Genomic DNA, 22689 nt, shown 5'->3' with positions numbered 1-22689 from the left:
ATTCCCAGTTTACATGGTTCTACCCCCTTAAAGCCAAATCAGATTTTTCCACTACTTTGTCCACTTTTTTAACCTTTGTGCAGACCCAATTCTCTTGCAAGGTCAAAACATTTCAATCAGATGGTGGTACTGAGTTCCTAAATCATCATGTGAATACTATTCTTACAACCAATGGCTCTCATCATCAGATTTCTTGTCCTTATACGCCTCAACAAAATGGTCGGGCTGAACGAAAGCATCACCATATTACCGAGACTGGGCTTGCCATTTATTTAATGCTCATGTTCCAACTTCATTTTGGGTGGATGAATTCTCTTCAGTAACATATATTATCAATCGCCTTCCATCTAAAGTATTAACTAATAAAAGCCCATATGAGGTTTTATTTGGCATCTCTCCTAATTATGATGTTTTTCGTGCTTATGGATGTCGAGTTTTTCCTTATCTGTGTCACTACTCGGCCCACAAACTAGCCCGAAGAAGCATTGCCTGCATTTTTATTGGATACATCACCTAATATAAAGGATATAGATGTCTTGATCCTTCTACAAATAGAATTTACACAACTCGACATGCCTAATTTGATGAACATGTCTTTCCTTTTTCTGGTACCACCTCTACATCAAATTGTGCTACTTTAGGATTCACCAATTTTGATGAACCTGTGATCGATTCTGCTGTATCCATCATCACGTCACCGGTGACGTCCAATGCATCTACACCAGTGCATGCTCCACGCTCTTGTACAATCTATCCCAACTTGTGCACTTCCGAAAAACATATGCACCACCTTACTTTCGCCATCATCTCAATCGTCTGTGGTTGATCCTCCATCCTCTCCATGCTTACCGCCAACAACTTCTTTACTAGCGGGTCAACCATCAACACAACAATCTGTTACCTCCACTCACCCTATGATTACAAGAGCTAGGGATGGTGTTTTTAAACCCAAACATGTTGCTGATTTGTCTCATCTTGCTCATCAGGGACTTCATCATGCATTGTTTACTACAAAAGAGGCTAAAGGTTTCAAGTCAGCAGCTAAAAACCCTCACTGGCTTCTTGCTATGAAGAAGAAATGTCTGCTTTACAAGCTTATGACACTTGGGAGCTGGTCCTTCGTCCTACTTCTTCTAATGTAGTAGGTTCTAAATGGGTTTTTTCGGACAAAGTTTCACTCTGATGGTACCGTGGAACGTCTAAAAGCAAGATTGGTTGCTCAAGGTTTTATTGAAGTTCCAGGTCAAGATTACTCTCACACCTTCAGCCCAGTCGTTAAAGCATCTACAGTTCGCATTGTATTATCTCTTGTTGTGATGCACAAATGGCCACTACACCAACTTAATGCCAAAAATGCATTCTTGCATGGACATCTTACTAATACGGTGTTCATGGAACAACCACCGGGCTTCCTTAATCAACGGTTTCCCCATCATGTTTTTCGATTAAAAAAAGGCTCTTTATGGTTTGAAGCAAGCACCACGTGCTTGGTTTTAACGGTTAAGCACATTTTTAATTAACCTTGGTTTTGTTTGCAGTCGAGTTGATACCTCTCTCTTTGTTTTCAAAATGGGATCCAACTTGTTATATGTACTTGTGTATGTAGATGATATCATCTTAACATGTAATGATCAGTTGCTCATCCATCAGTTCATTACTAAAATCAACAGTGAGTTCGCCACAAAGGATCTTGGCCCTTTAAATTATTTTCTTGGCCTTGAAGTCTCTTACATCGATGATGGCTTATTTCTTACACAAACGAGATATGCTCATGATATTCTCACTCGTGTTGGGCTACTTGATGTGAAACCTGTGTTTACACCCTTGTCAACAACTGAGATTCTCACATCGACTAACACACCCTTGTCAACAACTGATATTCTCACATCGACTAGAGATTTATTTCCTAATCCTACGCTTTATAGGTCTTTAGTTGGTGCGCTACAATATCTAACTATCACTCGTCCAGATCTTTCCTATGCAGTTAATCAAGTTAGTCAATTTCTTCATGCTCCTACTAATGATCATTTTCAAGCTGTTAAGCGGATTCTACGATATGTCAAGAGCACTATTTCCTATGGTTTGCATTTTCAACATCCAAAAATGTCTTCTTTGCTTGGATACTCTGATGTTGATTGGGCCAGATGCGTTGAAACCCGACGATCTACCTATGGATACTCCATTTTTCTTGGTGGAAATCTGGTTTCTTGGAGCGCCAAGAAACAACCCACCGTTTCTCGTTCTAGTTGTAAATCGGAGTATCGTGCTATGGCAAATACAACTGCTGAAATCGTTTGGGTTACCAACTTGCTTCGTGATCTTCATGTTGTCCCTACCGCTGTGCCTGCTCTTCTATGTGATAATAAGAGTGCCTTATTCCTCAATCAAAATCCAATCTCTCACAAGCGCACCAAACACATTGACATAGATTATCACTTTGTTCGTGAACTTGTTGCTTCTGGTAAGCTGATTACCCGGTACATTCCCACTCGTCTACAACTAGCCGATATCTTCACCAAGAGTCTTCCATGACCTTCGTTTGAGCTTTTTCGTGCCAAGCTTCGTGTTGGACCTCCTCCTCTCAGCTTGAAGGGGGGTATTAGAGATAATTCAAGAGATAGCTCAATACAATTAGATTAGATTTTATTTAAGTTTAAATCTCTATTTGTATGGCTAGTTAGTTACGCTCTGTTGTATTTATGTACTATATATACCATCAATATACAACCTATAATTTTAAGGGAAAATCAATAATTCTTATACAAACGATAAGCATAGATAATCTTCCTAGCATGAACATGATATGTAGCCTAAGTATCCATAATCCAATATCTATTTCCATGATCATTTAAACGTAGAGTGTTGAACAAATGAGGCAATAAGGTAGGTCGATCGACGATATTGGGTTGCAAACTGTTGAGGCTAGCTAAAGGTGTAGTGGTCTCATAATCCAACATAAATGTAGGCATACGGATATTGAGGTGGCGGGCAAAAGAGACCAACATTGGGCATGACGCACTGTTGAGTCGAATGTTGCTTGAAATTGGAAACAGAAGAAAGATGGACCCATGGTGCTCTTTGGGTGGGTTGTGTTGGCCGGTGGTGGGATAAACACATGCACATATTGTGGTTGCAATTGGTCTTGCTATCAGCGGCCAACAACAAGATTATATACACATGCATTATACAATGGGTTGTGGGCCAAATACAAGACTATACCAAGGGCTAAACCACAATACAATAAATATAAATATATACTTTAACGCATTAACTTGTACTATCATTTTAACTATTCAAGACTTATATAAATAGGAAGGAAAAAAATGACCTTTAATCTTTAAATGACTATTCAAGATTTATAAATAAGAAAAGAAAAAGAAAAAAAAACCATACCTTTAATCTTTAGCATTTAAATCACAAGTTTCTCATTTGCTAGATGTTTCCTTTTCCTGTATTTTCCCCTCCTTCTCACTACAAGAAATCAAGGTAATTTTGTTAATTAAACAGGTTACATGTCGTCGCTATTTCCTTTAGCGGCAACACGTCATAAAAGCTCTTGCATTCAACAATTCTACTTTCAATTTCAATTTAATTCTATTACTTAATTACACATCACCCTAAAAATAACAATATACATCCATTTATTTACCACCCTTGTTTCATTTATGAAATTGTACTTTCAATTATTTTTCTTAGAAGGAAGATATGAAAATAGGATGATCTTATAAACAAATTAATGAAAGTATTTTGCTATTTCATGCATTTAACCCTCTCAGAATAATATATAAATTAGAATGTGAAGATAAAAACTTAAAATTTTTCAAACTCCCAAAAAGAATATTAAATGAAAGTACCTGTCAATTTGCTCTTTTATTTCAGGATCTATCCCATCTCCTATATATCACAATCATCAAACTCATCATCAAGTCCAAATCTATCATTCTCTGAATCTTGCAACTTCAAAAGCTCGTTGATATTGGGTAGACAACGGCTGTTCACCCTATTATATATCATCATGGCCCACAGAACGAATACCATTTGATTCCTGTAGACATAACTCAGATGTCTCTTTTTTTTTTAAAAAAAAAAAAATGAAGAACTTGTTCAATCACTTTATAAAGAATAAATTACGGTTAGAAACCTTGGTGGCATTGTCTGTAGATGAAGTATTTGAGATAGCGCATACAGGAGCATTATTCTTATGTTGCTCCTTTCTTCTTGGGTTTTTCCTTTTACTCTTTGCTGTTTTTACTTCTTTTGACTCTAAAGTAATAATGAAAAACATCAAAATATAAATGCAATTCAAGATCAGATAATAAAATTGTCATTTTAACAAGTAAATCGCCTTTAATGCAATGGCGACAAATGCAATGGCAGTGTCACTGCTATTGCCAATATCGCCATGCCCCTATTACACATATTTTTTGTAGTGTTATAGAAAATCGTCTTCATTAATTCTACGTGTTTTAGTTGTGTATATTTCATATATAAAACAAGTAAAACATGTTTGTGATTTTAAGTTGAATAATGTTGGCGAAACAATGTGTACCGCAGTCAATGAAAAAGTAAAAGTGATAATCGAGTATCATCGAGTTCTTTTCTTCAATTCTAATCACTTAATATAAAAGCAGGTGCACCCTATAACACTTTTCACCATATTTTCTACTTTTGCATTTACTTGAAGTTTAATAAGGAAAAAAAATATGTGGAGATTGAAGATAGCTGAAGGGGGCAATGATCCGTACCTTTACACCACAAACAACTTTGTCGGAAGGCAAATATGGGAGTTCGATTCAAATCATGGAAACCCAGAAGAGCTAGCCGAGGTTGAACAAGCTCGGACCCATTTCTGGAACCACCGACACCAAGTTAAGCCCAGTAGTGATCTCCTTTGGCGCATGCAGGTTTATGAATTACCAAAATTTAGATCGTCAATAGTAATATTGGTAGTATTAAACTATTAATTTACTAAATATGCTTATAATTAATATGCAGTTTCTAAAGGAGAAGCAATTCAAACAGACGATACCCCAAGTCAAAATTGAAGATTCTGAAGAAATCTCATATGAAAAGGCAACAACAGCCTTGCGGAGGTCTGTCAATTTCTTTGCAGCGTTGCAGGCGAGTGATGGACATTGGCCTGCTGAAAACGCTGGGCCCATGTATTTCATGCAGCCGTTGGTCATGTGTTTGTATATTACTGGCCACCTTGACACTGTTTTCCCAGCAGAATATAGAAAAGAAATTCTTCGCTATTTATATTGTCATCAGGTAACGAGTTTAATATACTTTTGTGATTCAATCGGGCTTTCTTTGCGATCGAAAATTCTAAAAAGTATATATGGAATTGACAGAATGAAGATGGTGGGTGGGGGTTTCACATAGAGGGACATAGCACGATGTTTGGGACAACATTAAGTTACATTTGCATGCGGCTTTTGGGTGAAGGTGTGGATGGCGGTCTGAATGGTGCATGCACCAAAGCCCGCAAATGGATCTTGGATCATGGCACTGTCACCACTATCCCATCATGGGGCAAAACATGGCTTTCTGTAATACATCAACTTTTTCTTTTATCTTTTTCCTTTGCGTGAGTGTATTATATGTAATATATTCTTTACTTTATATTTGAAAAAAAAAACGTATAAAATTGTATTTGTTTTTAGATACTTGGTGTGTGCGAGTGGGCAGGAACCAACCCTATGCCCCCGGAGTTCTGGCTCCTACCTTCTTTACTTCCTATGTATCCAGGTTAAACTACTCGTATTCATGTCTCAAAGTGTGTATTCCAATATCAGGTATCATGATTTGTGTATTTACAATAATTTGAAATATCTCTCATTTATTAAATTCAGCAAAAATGTGGTGTTATTGTCGGTTGGTATACATGCCAATGTCGTATCTATATGGAAAAAGATTTGTGGGTCCTATCACTCCTTTGATTCTACAACTCAGAGATGAACTTTATGCACAACCTTACAATGAGATCAATTGGAAGAGCATACGACATTTGTGTGCAAAGGTAAAGTTTTTACTACGGCTAAATGCAAGAAATAGTAATGTACTTTAATTTATTTATGTATTACTTTATCCTACTTTCATTTCTTTCTATTACAACATTTTCTTTAGAAAATCTACCCAATTATAGCATTCTACTTTCAAAAAAAATTGAGTGTAATGGTGCAAATTGGTTTTGCTATATCTAGGTAGATTTTTCTAAGTACAATGTTTTAATAGGAACGAATGAAATTAGAAAGCTATAATAAACAAATAAATGATATTACATTGCTATTTCTTGGGTTTAACCTTTTTCACTCATTATAACATTTTACTTGCATAATGCTTACCCAACTTTCTAATTAGATGCCTATCCTACCAGGAAGATTTATACTATCCTCATCCACTACTACAAGATTTAATGTGGGATAGTTTATATATTTGTACTGAGCCCCTACTAAATCGTTGGCCATTTAATAAATTGCGCCAGAAAGCACTTGATACAACAATGAAGCATATTCATTATGAAGATGAGAACAGTCGATATATCACAATTGGTTCGGTGGAAAAGGTATACCAAATACATATACAATAAGGATATAAGTACAAGGGTTAAGTGCATGAAATAGAAACGTATTTTTATTGATTTGTGTATATCACATCATACTTCCATTTGCTCCCGTTACAACATTGTACCTTAAAACATCTACCCATATAGTCATGTCATACAAAGATAAAGCAACACTATGATATTTGGGTAGATTTTTCAAAGTATAATATCTTAATAAAAAAGGACACTAAAAGTACAATGCTATAACTACATAGATTTTTTTTGAACTACAATGCTTTAGGGAGCATTTAGGATTGCTTATTTCAAGTGTTTCATGATTTATTACGGTTTATCAACGCTAATATACTACTTACCTCATCCTTATATATATATATATATATATATATATATATATATATATATATATATATATATATATATATTATTTTTTGTTAAACGTATTATTATATAGTTGGATTTGGGCACTATACCTAGCTGATAAGTTTGCTTATTTTTTGAGTTTTTTTATGTCTTTATGTTTTGCAAGCTAAAAAATAGTTTATATGTCGGCCTTTTGAAAAGGTACTTAAACTATTTTTCTGGATTTTTTTTAACATTTCCAAATGTACCTTAATTAATTATAAGAAATATATTTTTCTAAATGTCATTTTATATTACATTGTATATTACACTATCTTATTAGCTAGTTTTCACCAAACGCTAGTTTTTCAGCTAGCAGGTAACTTTTCAGCTTGTACTCCAAACATAGTCTAAGTGATAAACAAATGTTTATTTTTTGAAAAATCAATAATATGTAAAATGTCATTTTGCGGTCAATTTACATGTATATGCAAAAATTGCTAAAAACTAAAATATAACTTATCAACTGATTACGTTTTGATAGATAAACTAATTCAAACACAGGGGCGGATTTTCCGGCCTCGGTGGAAAAAATTTCGAAATTTTTTAAAATTTTTATTTTTTCTACTACCATGCACCCCTACTGTGAAATTCTGCGTCCGCCCCTGTTCAAACACTCTTTAAAGCTTCGTTTTTTCACACCGGATAAAGCTAATAAACATTGTTACAAAAAAAACCATAAGCTCATGTACAATGTTGGTATACAAAGAAATGAAAGTAGAATGTTATAATACATAAATAAATAAAAGTACACTACTATTTCTTACATTAGCCTTAAGTACAAAGCAGGAATGAGAACCAAGTATTGAAATATTTCACTTTTGTACAAGGCACTGTGTATGCTGGCATGTTGGGTTGAAGATCCAAATGGAATTTGTTTCAAAAAGCATCTTGCTCGAATCCCAGATTATATTTGGGTTGCTGAAGATGGAATGAAAATGCAGGTCATACAAAAATCCAACATAAAAAAGCATAATTTTTATAATTCTAAAAGTTGATTGTTTATAATTTTGAAACAGAGTTTTGGTAGCCAAGAGTGGGATGCTGGTCTTGCCATCCAAGCTTTGTTAGCTGCTGATCTTACAGAAGAAATTGGGCCAACCTTGATGAAAGGACACGAATTTATAAAAGCTTCACAGGTCTAAAAACTCTTGTGTATTTCTTGAGTCATAATCAATTCATTAATCCTGATTACATATTCCTTAACTTTAGGTTAAAGACAATCCTTCTGGTGACTTTGAAAGCATGCATAGACATATTTCAAAAGGGTCATGGACTTTTTCAGATCAAGACCATGGATGGCAAGTTTCAGACTGTACTGCTGATGGGTTAAAGGTATGCATGGCTGGTTTTATATATATGGTTTCCTTATATATGTAATCCTTATGGTCTAATTACTGTTTTGTCCCCAGTGTTGTCTAATATTCTCAACAATGCCACCAGAAATTGTTGGTGAAGTAATGAAACCCGAGCAACTGTATGATGCTGTCAACATAATACTTTCACTACAGGTCAGTGTATATTTGTTGTAGTTTCGATTTCTTGGAAACACTTGCAATGTTCAAGACACAGTTTATTTTGTAATAGATTTTGAGAGAAATTAGCGATATGCATTATAAATTGTTTAATTTGATTGTTATGATAATATAGAGCAAAAATGGTGGGCTAGCGGCATGGGAACCAGCAGGATCATCAGAATGGTTGGAGGTATCTAATTCATATATTGGGAAAATTTTATTAACATGTGACTCTTAAATCTTTTACTATAGTAGTCCAACATATATTGTTTTTGTTTCTTTTTAGATTCTCAACCCTACAGAGTTCTTTGCTGACATCGTCATTGAGCATGAGTAAGACTCTTAAATGAGTTACAATTTATATATCTTCATTCAGTTGCATATATAATTTAGGGTCTCTTTCTTTTCCACTATAGAAGTGTTGTTTCGATGAATACACACAAGATAAGTGACACTATATAATATAAAGTATTATTCTCTTTTGACCCAAAAGACAAGATGGTGTGTATATATATTCTATGAATGAATAGCTATATAACCCATAAAAGAGGAGAATCAAAGTAACCAATAACGATTACATATATATACACAAAATATATTTACAATGTTAAATGAATAAAGACTATTCTGAAACCTATAATTAATCAAAGTAAATGATCATTTTAACCTTGAAGAGACTAACAATATCTGTTGACTAGGTATGTTGAGTGCACATCAGCAGCTATCCAAGCACTCGTTTTGTTTAAGAAGTTATACCCTCAACATAGAAGAAAAGAGATAGAAAGTTTCCTTACAAGTGCATGTGGATACTTGGAGAAAATACAGATGCAAGATGGCTCATGGTTTGTTTTTGTTTTTGTTTTTGTTTCCACTTTTTGCATTAAAAAGAAGACTTTTAAAACAATCAAGAACCAATTCTCTCGTCATTTTGTTAACATATGGAACTTTGGGTATATTAGGTATGGAAACTGGGGTGTGTGTTTTACATATGGTACTTGGTTTGCTCTTGGAGGACTGACAGCTGTCGGTAAAACGTTTGAAAATTGTTCAGCGATTAGAAAAGCTGTCAAATTTCTTCTGGAAAAACAGATGGACGATGGTGGTTGGGGAGAAAGCTACAAATCTTGCCCAGAAAAGGTAACAAGTGACATAATCACATAACATCGAGCAAGTTGTTTGAAGAATAATAAATTAATAATGATAAAATAAGTCATCTTTGTTACTTACTATATAAACAGAAATACATACCACTAGAAGGAGGCAGGTCGAACTTGGTACACACTGCATGGGCTATGATGGGACTGATTAAGTCTCGGCAGGTGAATATCATATTTTAATTCTGAATGTGATTATAAAGTTCTTTCTCTTTAGAAATCTGTAACATTTAATTCAATTTTTTTTCCAAACATATAGATGGATAGAGACCCGAAACCCTTGCAAAGAGCAGCTAAGTTGTTGATCAATTCCCAGCTAGAAAATGGTGATTTTCCTCAACAGGTAATATTTGTTGATGACAAAAAAAGAAGTTCCATTAAGCAAAATAAAATGAAAGAAACGCAAGTACAAGTAAATGGTAGCATACAAATTAACTTAAATTAACTATATCGTCTTCTAAAATATTATTATGTATTTTTTTTTTTATTATTTTTTTGTTATTTTATTATTTTATTCCCCTTACCAAAGATATGACCGACACCTATATATCCCCTTCACGATGTGCAACTGCCACCATTTGCCTCCGGAAGCCACCACCCTTTTTCTCGGAAAGCACCATTCTTTTCTCGGCAAACACGACTGTTCATCTCCAAATCAAATGAATCTCAACAAAAAACAAACAGACATACAAAATATTATCAAAATCAAATTAAGTCAAAACTTGTAAAAAACACGAAACAAAACCAAAAAGGAAAAGCAAACATGTAACATACAACTAAAATTTAAAACAAACCAAAAAATGGTTCCAGAACCACAAAATCATGACAAAACCAATTTATTGTGGTGGTTGAGTTCATTGGAGTCCCAAGTATATCAACAACCATGCATTGTTGCAAAAAAGACCCGTAAATCGATCTTAGATCCTTTATCATCCTTGGAAGATAGATCGATGCAATATATGAATTAGGATCATTTGATAATTTAAAGATTAGTGAAAACACGTGAACTTTTTGTGTGCTTTTTTATACAAAAAAAAAAGTTTGGAAGCCTTAGTTGCTAGTTATAAAAAAAATAATAAAATAAATAAAATTATTTCAAGAATATGCATATATGCAAACGTTGATGTGCATATATGCACATCAAAAATTTGCGCATATGTATAATTTTGAAAAACATGTTTTTTCTAAAAAAAAAAAAAAAAAAAAGTTAAGTTAAATAAGCTCTTAATGATTAGTAAAAAAATTGAAAAAAAAATTCAAGTATATGGATTTGGAAAAAGTTTACAGAATGGATTATGCAAAATCGAACGTTCCTTTTTCCTCACCACCACTGTTGCCACCTCCGCCACCAACCAACCCCACCACTACTACATCCGTCACGCCTGCCACCACCACCTCCTCCACCATCAATCACCATAATCGTATATAATTAATCATTTTTTGAACACACACACACACACACACACACACACACACACACACACACACACACACACACACACACACACACACATATATATATATATATATATATATATATATATATATATATATATATATATATATATATGATTACACTTCTCCACCGTATAATCATTTACGATTAAATCTATGATTATACCTCACCACCACATCGCTACGTCGGAGCGATGGAGGGGCATATGAAAAATGTGTTGCTGAGGTTGAAACTTAAATGAACCACTCTCTCTCTCTCTCTCTCTGTATATATATATATATATATATATATATATATATATATATATATATATATATACACGAACAAGAGGGCTATCGGTTGCTCGAGAAAGAGAAGAGAACGATGGCAGCTAGTCGTCCAAGGTTACCAGTGAGGCGAGAGGAAGAGGAACGAGAGGAGTATGTATTTTTCGGGGTCAACACGAGAGAAATGAGTACCATGAATTGGTAGGGTGGGTTGGGGGTTATGCGACCTAGACACTTATTAATATGGTTAAAAAAGATCGGTTAAGGTAAATTAGTCATTTATGTTGATTAAGGGCCCAAACTGAAATAAAACCAACAATAAGGACCATTCGAGTAAAAAAAGAGTAACCACAAATAATCAAGGTTGTAAAAAGATCGTCATGGCTCCAAGGCTTGTTTCTGCCGTTAAGCTTTACCAAAACGTCGCTTTAACTTATATATGTGTATAAAATAGAATAATAGTTGAAAATACTATAAAAATATTAATTATATACAAAATTGTCTCCTTAACTCACGCCTTAGAAACGATGTGGCTCGCCACGGAAAAGTTTGAGGCTTGACATTGCCGCCAAGTCACGTCTTACGTTATTTAGAACCTTGCAAATAATACCCAAAGCAGAGGAACCATCCATATAATTTACTCTAAAAAACATGTTAAAAGAAACTAGTAAATTATCACTACAATTATTAGATTTCAATAAAGAAAGCGAAAATACGTTTCTCCATCACCTTTTTTTTTCAATTATTCATCTACCTTTTTTTGTCAGGAAATAACTGGAGTCTTCAATAAGAACTGCATGTTGCACTATGCACTATACAGGAATGTATTCCCAATATGGGCATTAGCTGATTATCGAAAGCTGCTCGAAGACATGTAGTACTGCTAGCTTTGCAAGTAAACCACCCAACCAGGCTCTATGATGAAAAGCCTATACGTGTTGCCATTGTTTAAATCTCCCGTTGTCAAACTTGATGAAGGAGTTTGTAGTTTTCAATCTAATATTTATCAATCTTTATAATTCATTTGGCTATCTTCTTCTTACGTTTGAACATGATGGTATTGAATTCTTTATGGTTATTTCAGTTTTATCTGTGCTCAATATGAAAAGCACATATGTGATATGACCACATCCTTCTGCTAAAATAATTAAGGAATATTATGCTAATAGTAAGATTTCCAAATTTACTTCTCACATTTAAATTGCAAAGTAGCATCTATGTTTTTCGGAACCAACTGTTTCTTGTTGTTTAATTATAATTAATGTTCTAAATATAATCAAGGTTCTAAATAATGTGAGGTTTGGCTTGGCGGTAATGTCAAGTTTCAAGTTTTATGAGTCGTAACGAGCCACATTGTTTATTAAGGTGTGACCTAGGGCAGTAGTTTTATACATTCTATATATTTCTACTATTATTCATTTTTATATACATATATAACTTAAGGTTGTATTTCTTAAGGATCAACGTCAAGTACAAGCATCGGAGCCATTAGAACTTTTCAAAACCATGTCTATAAGTAATCATCTCTTATTAATAAACATATAAGGGAAATTGAGTAAACTAACCATTATAAATGAGTATTCTAACAAAATTACTAGTTTGTTTTCAAATTTGCAAACATGACCACTTCTTTGGAATTAGGCCATTCCATAGTAGTTATACTCATTTCGGAGTTGGTGGGGGATTGGTAAAGTTTGGATTTCGAAATGTGTGGCAGTACATTCTAGACTGTCGTAGGCAATTCCGGACGTCCATAGTCAAAACCGTACATGTTGAACTTACTTGTTATCGCAGATTCCGGACACATATTCATGACAAACATTCAAGTAACAGATTTTATGAAAACTTGTGTTTTAGATCTGTAAATTTGGACGTGTACATGTGGGAGATGGTGCAGTAGTGGTATAGTGTGTGGTCATGCTCTAGTGGCAGCACATTATTTAACAAATGCATACTTTTATCATATGGTTCAGCTTTATTGGAGGTCTATTGTGTATCGAGTTGCATACCAAACGACATATGTGCATCCTCTTTCTCCTACTTCTGAATGGGAAGTAATGGTCATTTTTGTTGGATTAGTGTCCAAGTCCATAACTATATTTGGTATGTAATTGACCCGGTGTAGTATGGTCCTTTTGGGTTGCCTTCACTAGAGCAACTTGACTGGATGATTAATGGAGAAAAAGATTATTATGGTTTATTAATATATTATATGAATAATATATTAAAGGAGAAATCATATTTGTTTAGTTAATATTGGTCAAGAATTAATTTTGTGATCAAAAGAGATTAATTAAACTTTGGGGACTGAAATTGTAATTATTGGATAGTTGCAAAGTAGGTTGAGAAACCCTAGGGAGAGGGTGGACGAAATCCTTATTGATAGCCCATAAGATTTCGTCCAAGATAGGGAACGAGAAGATTCTTATGGGCTGCTTGGTGGCTAAGTAACATGATAAGGACTTTGACTGAAACCCTAATCTCATACCTATATAAAGGACCATTATGCTTCATATTTCGACTACCACTTGAACCCTAGAGATCCAAGAGTTGATTTTAAGCCTTTCCCCTCTCTCCAAGATCTTCCAACTTTCTTTGGTGTTTGTGATTCATTAGATGCGTCACATTTGAGGTGCTAGGATCTCATAAGCTAAAGATCTTTAAGCAACAATCAAAGGTAACATTTTACTAGTTTATTTATGTTGATTTAAAGTTTTGTTGTATGCTAGATTAGGGTTTGAAAGTCTTGGACAATATTGCATGTACAAATAGAAAAACTAGATCCAAGCAATTAGGGTTTGCATGAACACCATAAGAATGTTGTTTTGCTCATAACCCAACAGTGGTATCAGAGCCTAGATCGTTTATTTTTTGTATTTGATGCATAGTTAACTTGTTCAAGCTCAAAACTCAAAAAATTATGCTTCTGACTCGTCGAGTCACCAGATGAACTCGACGAGTCCAGTTCTGTGGCTTGGCGAGTCGGCTCGTCTGGTGGCTGATTTTTCGGGATTTTGACTAAAATTGAATTGGGATAATTGCCAAAAACGATTTTAACTGATAAAACTCAAATTTTTCAATATGGTGTATTGATTATCCCAATTCAATTGAAAGATAATTGTCAAAAATAAGATAACTACTTGTTTTATAAGATAAATATGATTATTTGTATTTTTTATTTGAATTATATTGTTAAGGAAAAGATTAGGTCAAATTATGTGATAAATATTGATAATAAGATTAGCTAATAATTTTCAAATAAGCTTTCCCTCAAGTTTTGGATTTTAAATTTTTAATTAAAAAGTTTAATTTTGAAATATTTAAATTCTAAACCCTAGAATTTTACAAGTTTAAAATTCAACCCTTATACTATTATAATATTATAAGAATAACAATTCTATATATATATATATATATATATATATATATATATATATATATAATATATATATATATATATATATATATGTATAAGATTAATGCTACTCTTATCGTTAGTAGGCCTCATTCACGAACTCGATCTATAAGGGGGGTATAAGGTTGTTGAGTATGAAATGACAGTTTAATGGGTGTTTACTCTCACCCACAGCTTCCTTGATTGGTGGAGGGTCGTTAGCCGAACGGGTAAGATATGACAACTAATTCCTCATTAAAAGTATAATGATTAATAAAGTAACTAAATGTTTTTATAAAAAATTCCCAATCTTAGTTACTTTAGAAAAAAAATGTGAAATGATGTTATTCCATGAAATTACACTTTGTACCCTTGTCAAGTTGTTAGTGGAGCGTGCGTGGATAACCGGCACACTAATATGGACTAGCAATGGTGGCAAAGGGTGACTCTATGTTTATCATAGATCAATGGAGCGTGTGTGGTTAACCGGTACATTGATTAGGTGATTTGTAACATCAAGAGTACGAAGTATATTTGCATGGTTATTCACACCTTGTTTGTGATCCTCGGTATCCCACACAATTGAAACTTTGAAAGGTTCAATGAATCTCAAAAGATCTAGGAGTTTTCAATAAATTTAAAAATTAATTTCTTTTCGTTTTTCATGGTGGAAATTAGTGAATTGTCATTCACTTACCTTCAAATGATTTGTTGCTTAGATTACGACATCCCTCTTCTAAATTCTAAATAATGTTGTTGGATCCTAGCCCTAATTTCTCATTTGGGTGTTTAATTGGGGATTCTTATCTAATCAAACTTTGTCTCTTTTCTATTTCGGATGTCTACTTCGAAAAACAACAACGCTTCTGGCTCGACCTCTTCCGGCTCATTCTCACTCATGAATTTGTGTGGGAGGGTAATTTTCGATGGGTCCAAATTCAACGTTTGGATCCGCAACATTCGAATGGTTACCAATTACGAGGACAAGGAGTATGTCCTCGACAAGGAGCTGAAAGAAATCAACGTCAACACTGCTACTCCTGAAGAGATAGCTGCCTTCGAAGCTCACGAGCGAGATGCTACGAATGTCCATTGCATCATGCTCGTGATAATGACCGCCGAACTCCAAAAGTCCTACGAGGACTACTACCCCTACGAGATGCATCAATATTTGATGGTTAGGTACCATCAAAGCGCAAGGCAAGAGAGGTATGAGATCATCGTTGCGATGATCACTACCAAAATGAAGGACGGGGAGTCTGTCACGGACCACCTGCAGAAAATACAGAGATATATGGACCACTTGCTAAAGTTAAATTTAAACTTCGATGAGGAACTAGCCATATATATATATATATATATATATATATATATATATATATATATATATATATATATATCATACTTCACTCCTTACCTCATTTTTACAACCAGTTCCACATGACCTACCACGTGAACAAGGAGGGGGTCACTCTAAGAAAGCTTCAAGGCCTGCTAAGGACTACTGAGAGTAGTCTAAAAGATAAATCTGATGCATCAACTCCTACTGCTAATGCCCCGGTCTTGGCTATTGGGCAAGGGAAGGGTAAGAAGAGGAAGGCTCCTTCTAAGAGCCACCACAAAGTAAAGTCCCAATATGGCACCTCTTATAGTGGAACCAAGGCTGGTCTCGTTGCGCCTTCCTCGAACCCGAAGGATGTTGATTGCTTCTACTACCACAACAAAGGGCATTGGAAACGAAGCTGCTCGAAGTACTTGCAAGATATCAAATATCAAGCCATCCTTCGCAGGTATTTATACTATTCATTCTAACGACTCATCACATGCTATGTCTAGGGTCCTCGATACAGGATGTGGTTTTCACATTTGTTCTGATTTGCAGGGTCTAAGAGGAAGTAGGGATGTGGAGCATGGGAAGATAAACTTGATCATGGGGAATAGGAAAGCATCATTTGTCACCAAGATTGGAGTTTACTCTTTAGTGCTTAGTAGTAGGTTAGGTTTAGATTTGAATAATTGCTGTTATTCGTAAAAAATGACACGAAACATTATCTCTTTTCATGGTTTGTATAAAAAAAGGTTTTAGATTTTCGTTTGATAATGAAAAAGGTTCTATTAATGCTTTCTTTAATGGTACTTTCTATTTTGAAGCATTGCCTGTAATGGAATATATGCAACTGTGATGGTTGTAGACAACTCAGGAAATGATGTATTGTATATTGATTCTTCCAATGATTTGGATAAAGCATGCTTGTGGGATTGTCGTCTAGGACATGTCAACAAGAAGCACATAGCCCAACTCCAAAAGGATGGAGTGTTGGAGTCATTCGAGCTTAAGGACGATGACATGTGCGAGTCTTGTTTACTTGGAAAGATGACCAAGTCACCCTTTACTGGAACTTGTGAAAGGGGTGAGGGTTTATTGGATCTCATACACACCGATGTGTGTGGGCCCTTTAGATACACCACAAGGGATGCGAACCCCTTCTATATGACTTTCACCGATGATTATAGCAGATATGGGTATATCTACTTAATCCATCACAACTCAAAAACCTTTGAAAAGTTCAAAGAGTTTAAGCAAGAAGTAGAGAATCAGCTAGGCAGGAAAATTAAGATGCTCTGATCCGATCGAGGAGGCGAGTACCTTAGTCTTGAATTCCACGACTACCTCAGGGAATGCAGAATTGTTTCGCAATTGACGCCACCCAGGACACCGCAGTTGAATGGTGTGGCTGCGAGGCGTAATCGAACCTTGTTGGACATGGTTTGTTCGATGATGAGTCGTGATTCGTTGCCTATCTCATTTTGGGGGTATGCCTTAGAGACTGCCGCCCATATCCTTAACTTAGTCCCTACAAAGAAGGTTGCCAAAACACCTCACGAGATGTGGAGAGGGAAAGCTCCCTCATTGGCACATATCAAGGTTTGGGGTTGCGAGACTTTCGTAAGACGAGAGACTCATGACAAGCTCGAACCTCGTAGTGAGTGGTGTATTTTCATCGGCTATCCACACATATCTTTTGGATATATCTTCTATAGACCAAGTGACAATGTTGTCTTCATTGTGAGGAGAGGGGTTTTTCGAGAGCAAGAGCTCATAAGCCAAAGGGGCAGTGGGAGGCAAATTGATCTTGAAGAGCTTCAAGAATCAAGCGATAAAGGAAACTCTAACACTAGCGCTCAACCCGAGGAGGAAACTCCTGTTGAATCGATTGACGAGTCCTTACCTCTTAGACGTTCAAGTATAGTTAGTGTTCCACCTGTGTTGTATGGTTTTCATATAACAAATAAGGTTGATACATTTATTAGTGATGATACACTAGTAAATTTGGATGAACCTAACAGCTACAAGGAAGCCATGGCAGGCCCGGAGTCTGTGAAGTGGAAAGAGGTTATGGACAGCGAGATTCAGTCCATGTATGACAACCAAGTTTGGAATTTGGTTGACAATGTGTCGGGTTGTAAGACGGTCGGGTGCAAATGGGTCTTCAAGAAGAAGACCGACATAGATGGGAAAGTGCATAGTTATAAGGCGCGATTGGTTGCGAAGGGCTTTACTCAAACTCCCGGAGTTGACTATGATGAGATCTTCTCACCAGTAGAGAAGATAAAGTCTATAAGGGTGATGCTAGCCATTGTTGTGTTTCATGATTATGAAATATGGCAGATGGATGTCAAAACTTCTTTCCTCAATGGGAAATTGGTTGAGGATGTTTACATGAGTCCGCCAGAGGGTTTTGTTGATGCAAAACACCCTAATAGAGTGTGCAAGCTTGAGAAATCCATTTATGGATTAAAACAAGCATCTCGCATATGGAATCTTTGTTTCGATGAGAAAGTCAAAGAGTTTGGTTTCTTGTGAAGCGAGGATGAGTCCTGCATATATGTCAAAGCTAGTGGGAGTATAGCTAGATTCCCTCTTTTGTATGTCGATGACATACTACTCATAGGAAACGACTTCCCAACCCTACAGGATGGTAAGTCCCGGCTTAGGAAGTGCTTCGCTATGAAGGACCTCGGAGAAGCTTCTTATATTCTTGGGATAAGGATAGTGAGAAATAGGAGTAAAAGACTAATAGGACTTAGTCAAAATACTTACTTGGATAAATTATTAAAGCGTTTTAGTATGGAGAATTCCAAGAAAGGGGAGTTACCAACCCAAAGCAATGCCAAGTTGAATAAGACTCAAAGCCCGAGTACCGAAGCTGAGACAGAAGAAATGAGTCGAGTACCCTACGCTTCCACTGTTGGCTCGATCATGTATGCTATGGCTTGTACTCGCCCTGATATGGCCTTCACTTTGATCATGGTCAGCAGATATCAAGGGAACCTTGGTAGAGCACATTGGACTGCAGTCAAGAATATTCTAAAGTACCTTCATAGGACCAAGGAATGGTTTCTTATCCTCGATGGGAGTGATGACTTAAGGGTGCGAGGGTATAGTGACGCCAGTTTTCAGACCGACCGAGACAACTTCCGCTCTCAGTCGGGCTAGGTCTTTACCCTGAATGGAGGAGCAGTGACGTGGAAAAGTTCCAAGCAGGAGACCGTAGCTGAGTCAATGTGAAAATCAGAGTACATAGCAGCGAGCGAAGCGTCAAAGGAAGCGATATGGTTGAAGAACTTCATCAGAGACCTTGGAGTTGTGCTAGCCATAAAGGAGCCTATGGAGATTTTCTGTGATAATGAAGTTGCGGTTACCTTGACCAAGGAACCGAGGGATCATGGCAGATCCAGACATATCAACAGAAAATATCACTTTATTAGACATTGGGTAGAAGAGGGACTCCTCGTAGTTAAGAGGGTATCGTCAGAGGAGAACCCGACAGATCCCCTCACAAAGAGACTGAGTAGGTTCAAGCACTTGCTGAAGGACGATATTAGTTTTAGTGATTAGATAGCGTTTAGAAACTTGTAATAGAAAATTGTAATTAACATTTGATGATTAAATAAAGGTGTTTTATTTATAAGTAAAGTTACTGTATTGTGTTAATTATTAACCACTGTTTCATTTTTCATGTTTTTATTTCCTAAATAATAAGATTATTTAAACTGTCCATAGTCGTTCATAGGTTGGAAGTAGATATGAAAGAAGACTATCATAAATTGGCTTGTAGACTGTCTAAAGTGTATTAGACATAGCAAAAGTTTGTTGCAACGTTCATGAGTACTTATGAAATAAGATTTGAGTATTGGATTAGACTCGCACTCACTTGAATCACTTCATGGAATTAATCACGAGTGATTGTGAGACGATAATATCATATTCTCTTTAAACCTAGATATATGGTTTATTGTTTGCGAGCTGGTTGTGCATTGATAATGCGTAAACGCATCAGAAACTTGATGTTATAAAACGCATTGTTGTGTATGATTTGATGAGTGAATAGTAAATGCATATAAGTCGAATTTTATATGTTCCTTTTATCCTGCGAGGGTAAAAGCGATATCTTGGGCCCCTCGATGATTTGGTTTGACTTATGTGTCGGGCCCGATCGGGATTGAGTTGATGTGTTCAATTAAGTTATATGTCAAACAAATCAGAGATCGAGAAACAAACTGCTAGACAATAAGTATGACTATGTTCCATGTGATTGTCCACATGATATCCTGAGAACGAAGGACTATACGATCCCTTATCTAAAGGACGTGTCAAGGTTCGACAGAGGCTTTTGAGAGTTACGATTTCTAATCGGATTTTGAAGTCATACTTGCATATATAGTTATTAGACTTATCCAAGTGAGATACTGTTGGATTAGTGTCTAAGTCCATAACTATATTTGGTATGTACTTGACCCGGTTGTAGCATGGTCCTTTTGGGGTGCCTTCACCAGAGCAACTTGACTGGATGATTAATGGAGAAAAAGATTATTATGGTTTATTAATATATTATATGAATAATATATTAAATGAGAAATCATATTTGTTTAGTTAATATTGGTCAAGAATTAATTTTGTGATCAAAAGAGATTAATTAAACTTTGGGGACTGAAATTGTAATTATTAGATAGTTGCAAAGTAGGTTGAGAAGCCCTGGGGAGAGGGTGGACGAAATCCTTATGGATAACCCATAAGATTTCGTCCAAGATAGGGAACCAAAAGATTCTTATGGGCTGCTTGGTGGCTAAGTAACAGGATAAGGACTCTGACTGAAACCCTAATCTCACACCTATATAAAGGACCCCTATGCTTCATATTTCGGCTACCACTTGAACCCTAGATATCCAAGAGCCGATTTTGAGCCTTTCCCCTCTCTCCAAGATCTTCCAACTTGTTTTGGTGTTTGTGATTCATTAGAGGCATCGCATTTGAGGTCCTAGGTTCTCTTAAGCTAAAGATCTTCAAGCAACAATCAAAGGTAACATTCTTACTAGTTTATTTATGTTGATTCAAAGTTTTGTTGTATGCTAGATTAGGGTTTGCAAGACTTGGACAATATTGCATGTACAAATAGAAAAAACTTGATCCAAGCAATTAGGGTTTGCATGAACACCATAGGAATGTTGTTTTGCTCATAACGCAATAGTTTTAACCCTATATAAACGAATAATATATTTTTAATACCACAGATAACTAAAAAACATAAATTAGAAATACGTAACATTTTTAAAAATATTTCAGGCGTCTTTGTATGACTTTTGATTTTGTATTATTCGTAGTACCTCCAAATTAAATTTTCATCTTCATTTGACATTTCATCGTCAATATTGTGATAAATTTTTTTGAAGATCTTCACCTTTTCTTGTTAATACCTTAAAATTAGTAGTCACGTATTCTTCTAGTCAATAGGCTCTATGATTTAATTGATAGTGAAACACATTTCTCAAGTCAACCGAAAGTGATCCATATATCAAATACGGGAGACTATTGACAATAATATCATTCTTAATGATAATCCAAGACCGAAAGACCATGATATCCTCTTCTATAGTCCATGAAAACAGTTGATTTGCTTCCACTTTTATATCTATAATTAAATTCCATCTAAGTCTTATTTATAATTGTTTAAGATAATTGCACACATTCCAATGCAAATATTCTGGAATAATATTCTATTCTGCAAAAGCATTCGATTTTGGACACATACATACCCATATGAATATGCACCTACCATCAACCAATTAATTTCAACACTATATAACATGTTATTAACCTATTTCTAGAAGACCCAAATTTCCCACTTGCTAATAAAATGCTTGGTGACATTTTCCAAGTAATGATAGATGTCAAAGAAGCCAACCTAAGGGACTCTGAAATGAGGTAGATACTCAATCAACCTTCAGAAGTTCTAGCAAAATAGGTTAATGAAAAAGCAAAATGGGTGGCTGAAACTAAAAAAACTTCAAAGAGGTTGAGAAGTGGATCAATGCGGAGATTGATAGGCTTCAGGAAAAACAGGACCATCTTATAGATGTTGTTAGAATTAATAGATATTTTATCGACTGCGAACAAAATATGTTTCCCTTACAATTTACAAGTTGTGGAAATTAATTTACGTATGTAATAGCTTTTGTAAGGTTCGTTTACCTAATACGAATGAAAAAGTATTGTCATTTAAGAAAAGCATACCATTTTACATATTTAAGTTTAAAATGACATTACAATTTCTATTATTAATGTTAATTTCGATGATACTTATGAACTTGCATATGGTGCAAACTAGCAATGTCTTTATGATTTTCAAACAAATCCATGTAGTTTTCAATTAGGTTGAACAAAGTATCGATCATTTCCACTCGTTCTTCTATTATTGTTACTACCCTACATGCATCATCGATGATGTTTATTGTGTTAACAAATGATTCTATATCTTCAAACATTATAACGAGGGGCATTTCATATTATACAATGCTAGCTTTCTATGTTCTTAGGCGGTAGAAGGTGATAATCGAATTTCTTGTATTACCATTCTCTCTTTTCCATGTTGATAA

General features: G+C 35.3%; 1 protein-coding gene across 1 annotated transcript; it reads left to right on the top strand.

Annotated features, from left to right (window-relative positions):
* Nucleotides 1-4652: 4652 nt before the first annotated feature.
* LOC145056916 (beta-amyrin synthase 1-like) lies at nt 4653-12451 on the top strand. Its single transcript, XM_079004646.1, has 17 exons — nt 4653-4904; nt 4996-5271; nt 5355-5552; nt 5667-5751; nt 5856-6022; nt 6380-6568; nt 7798-7911; nt 7987-8106; nt 8180-8302; nt 8380-8478; nt 8618-8674; nt 8771-8817; nt 9183-9326; nt 9444-9621; nt 9723-9803; nt 9898-9981; nt 12128-12451. Exons 1-17 carry the CDS (start codon nt 4704-4706, stop codon nt 12236-12238), a joined length of 2274 nt encoding a protein of 757 aa, XP_078860772.1. The 5' UTR covers nt 4653-4703; the 3' UTR covers nt 12239-12451.
* Nucleotides 12452-22689: the final 10238 nt, after the last annotated feature.

This window comes from Lactuca serriola, chromosome 6 (genome assembly GCF_051521515.1).
Source record: "Lactuca serriola cultivar US96UC23 chromosome 6, Lser_US96UC23_V15, whole genome shotgun sequence".
NCBI classification, from domain to species: domain Eukaryota; kingdom Viridiplantae; phylum Streptophyta; class Magnoliopsida; order Asterales; family Asteraceae; genus Lactuca; species Lactuca serriola.
This window is presented reverse-complemented; position numbering and strand designations above follow the sequence as displayed.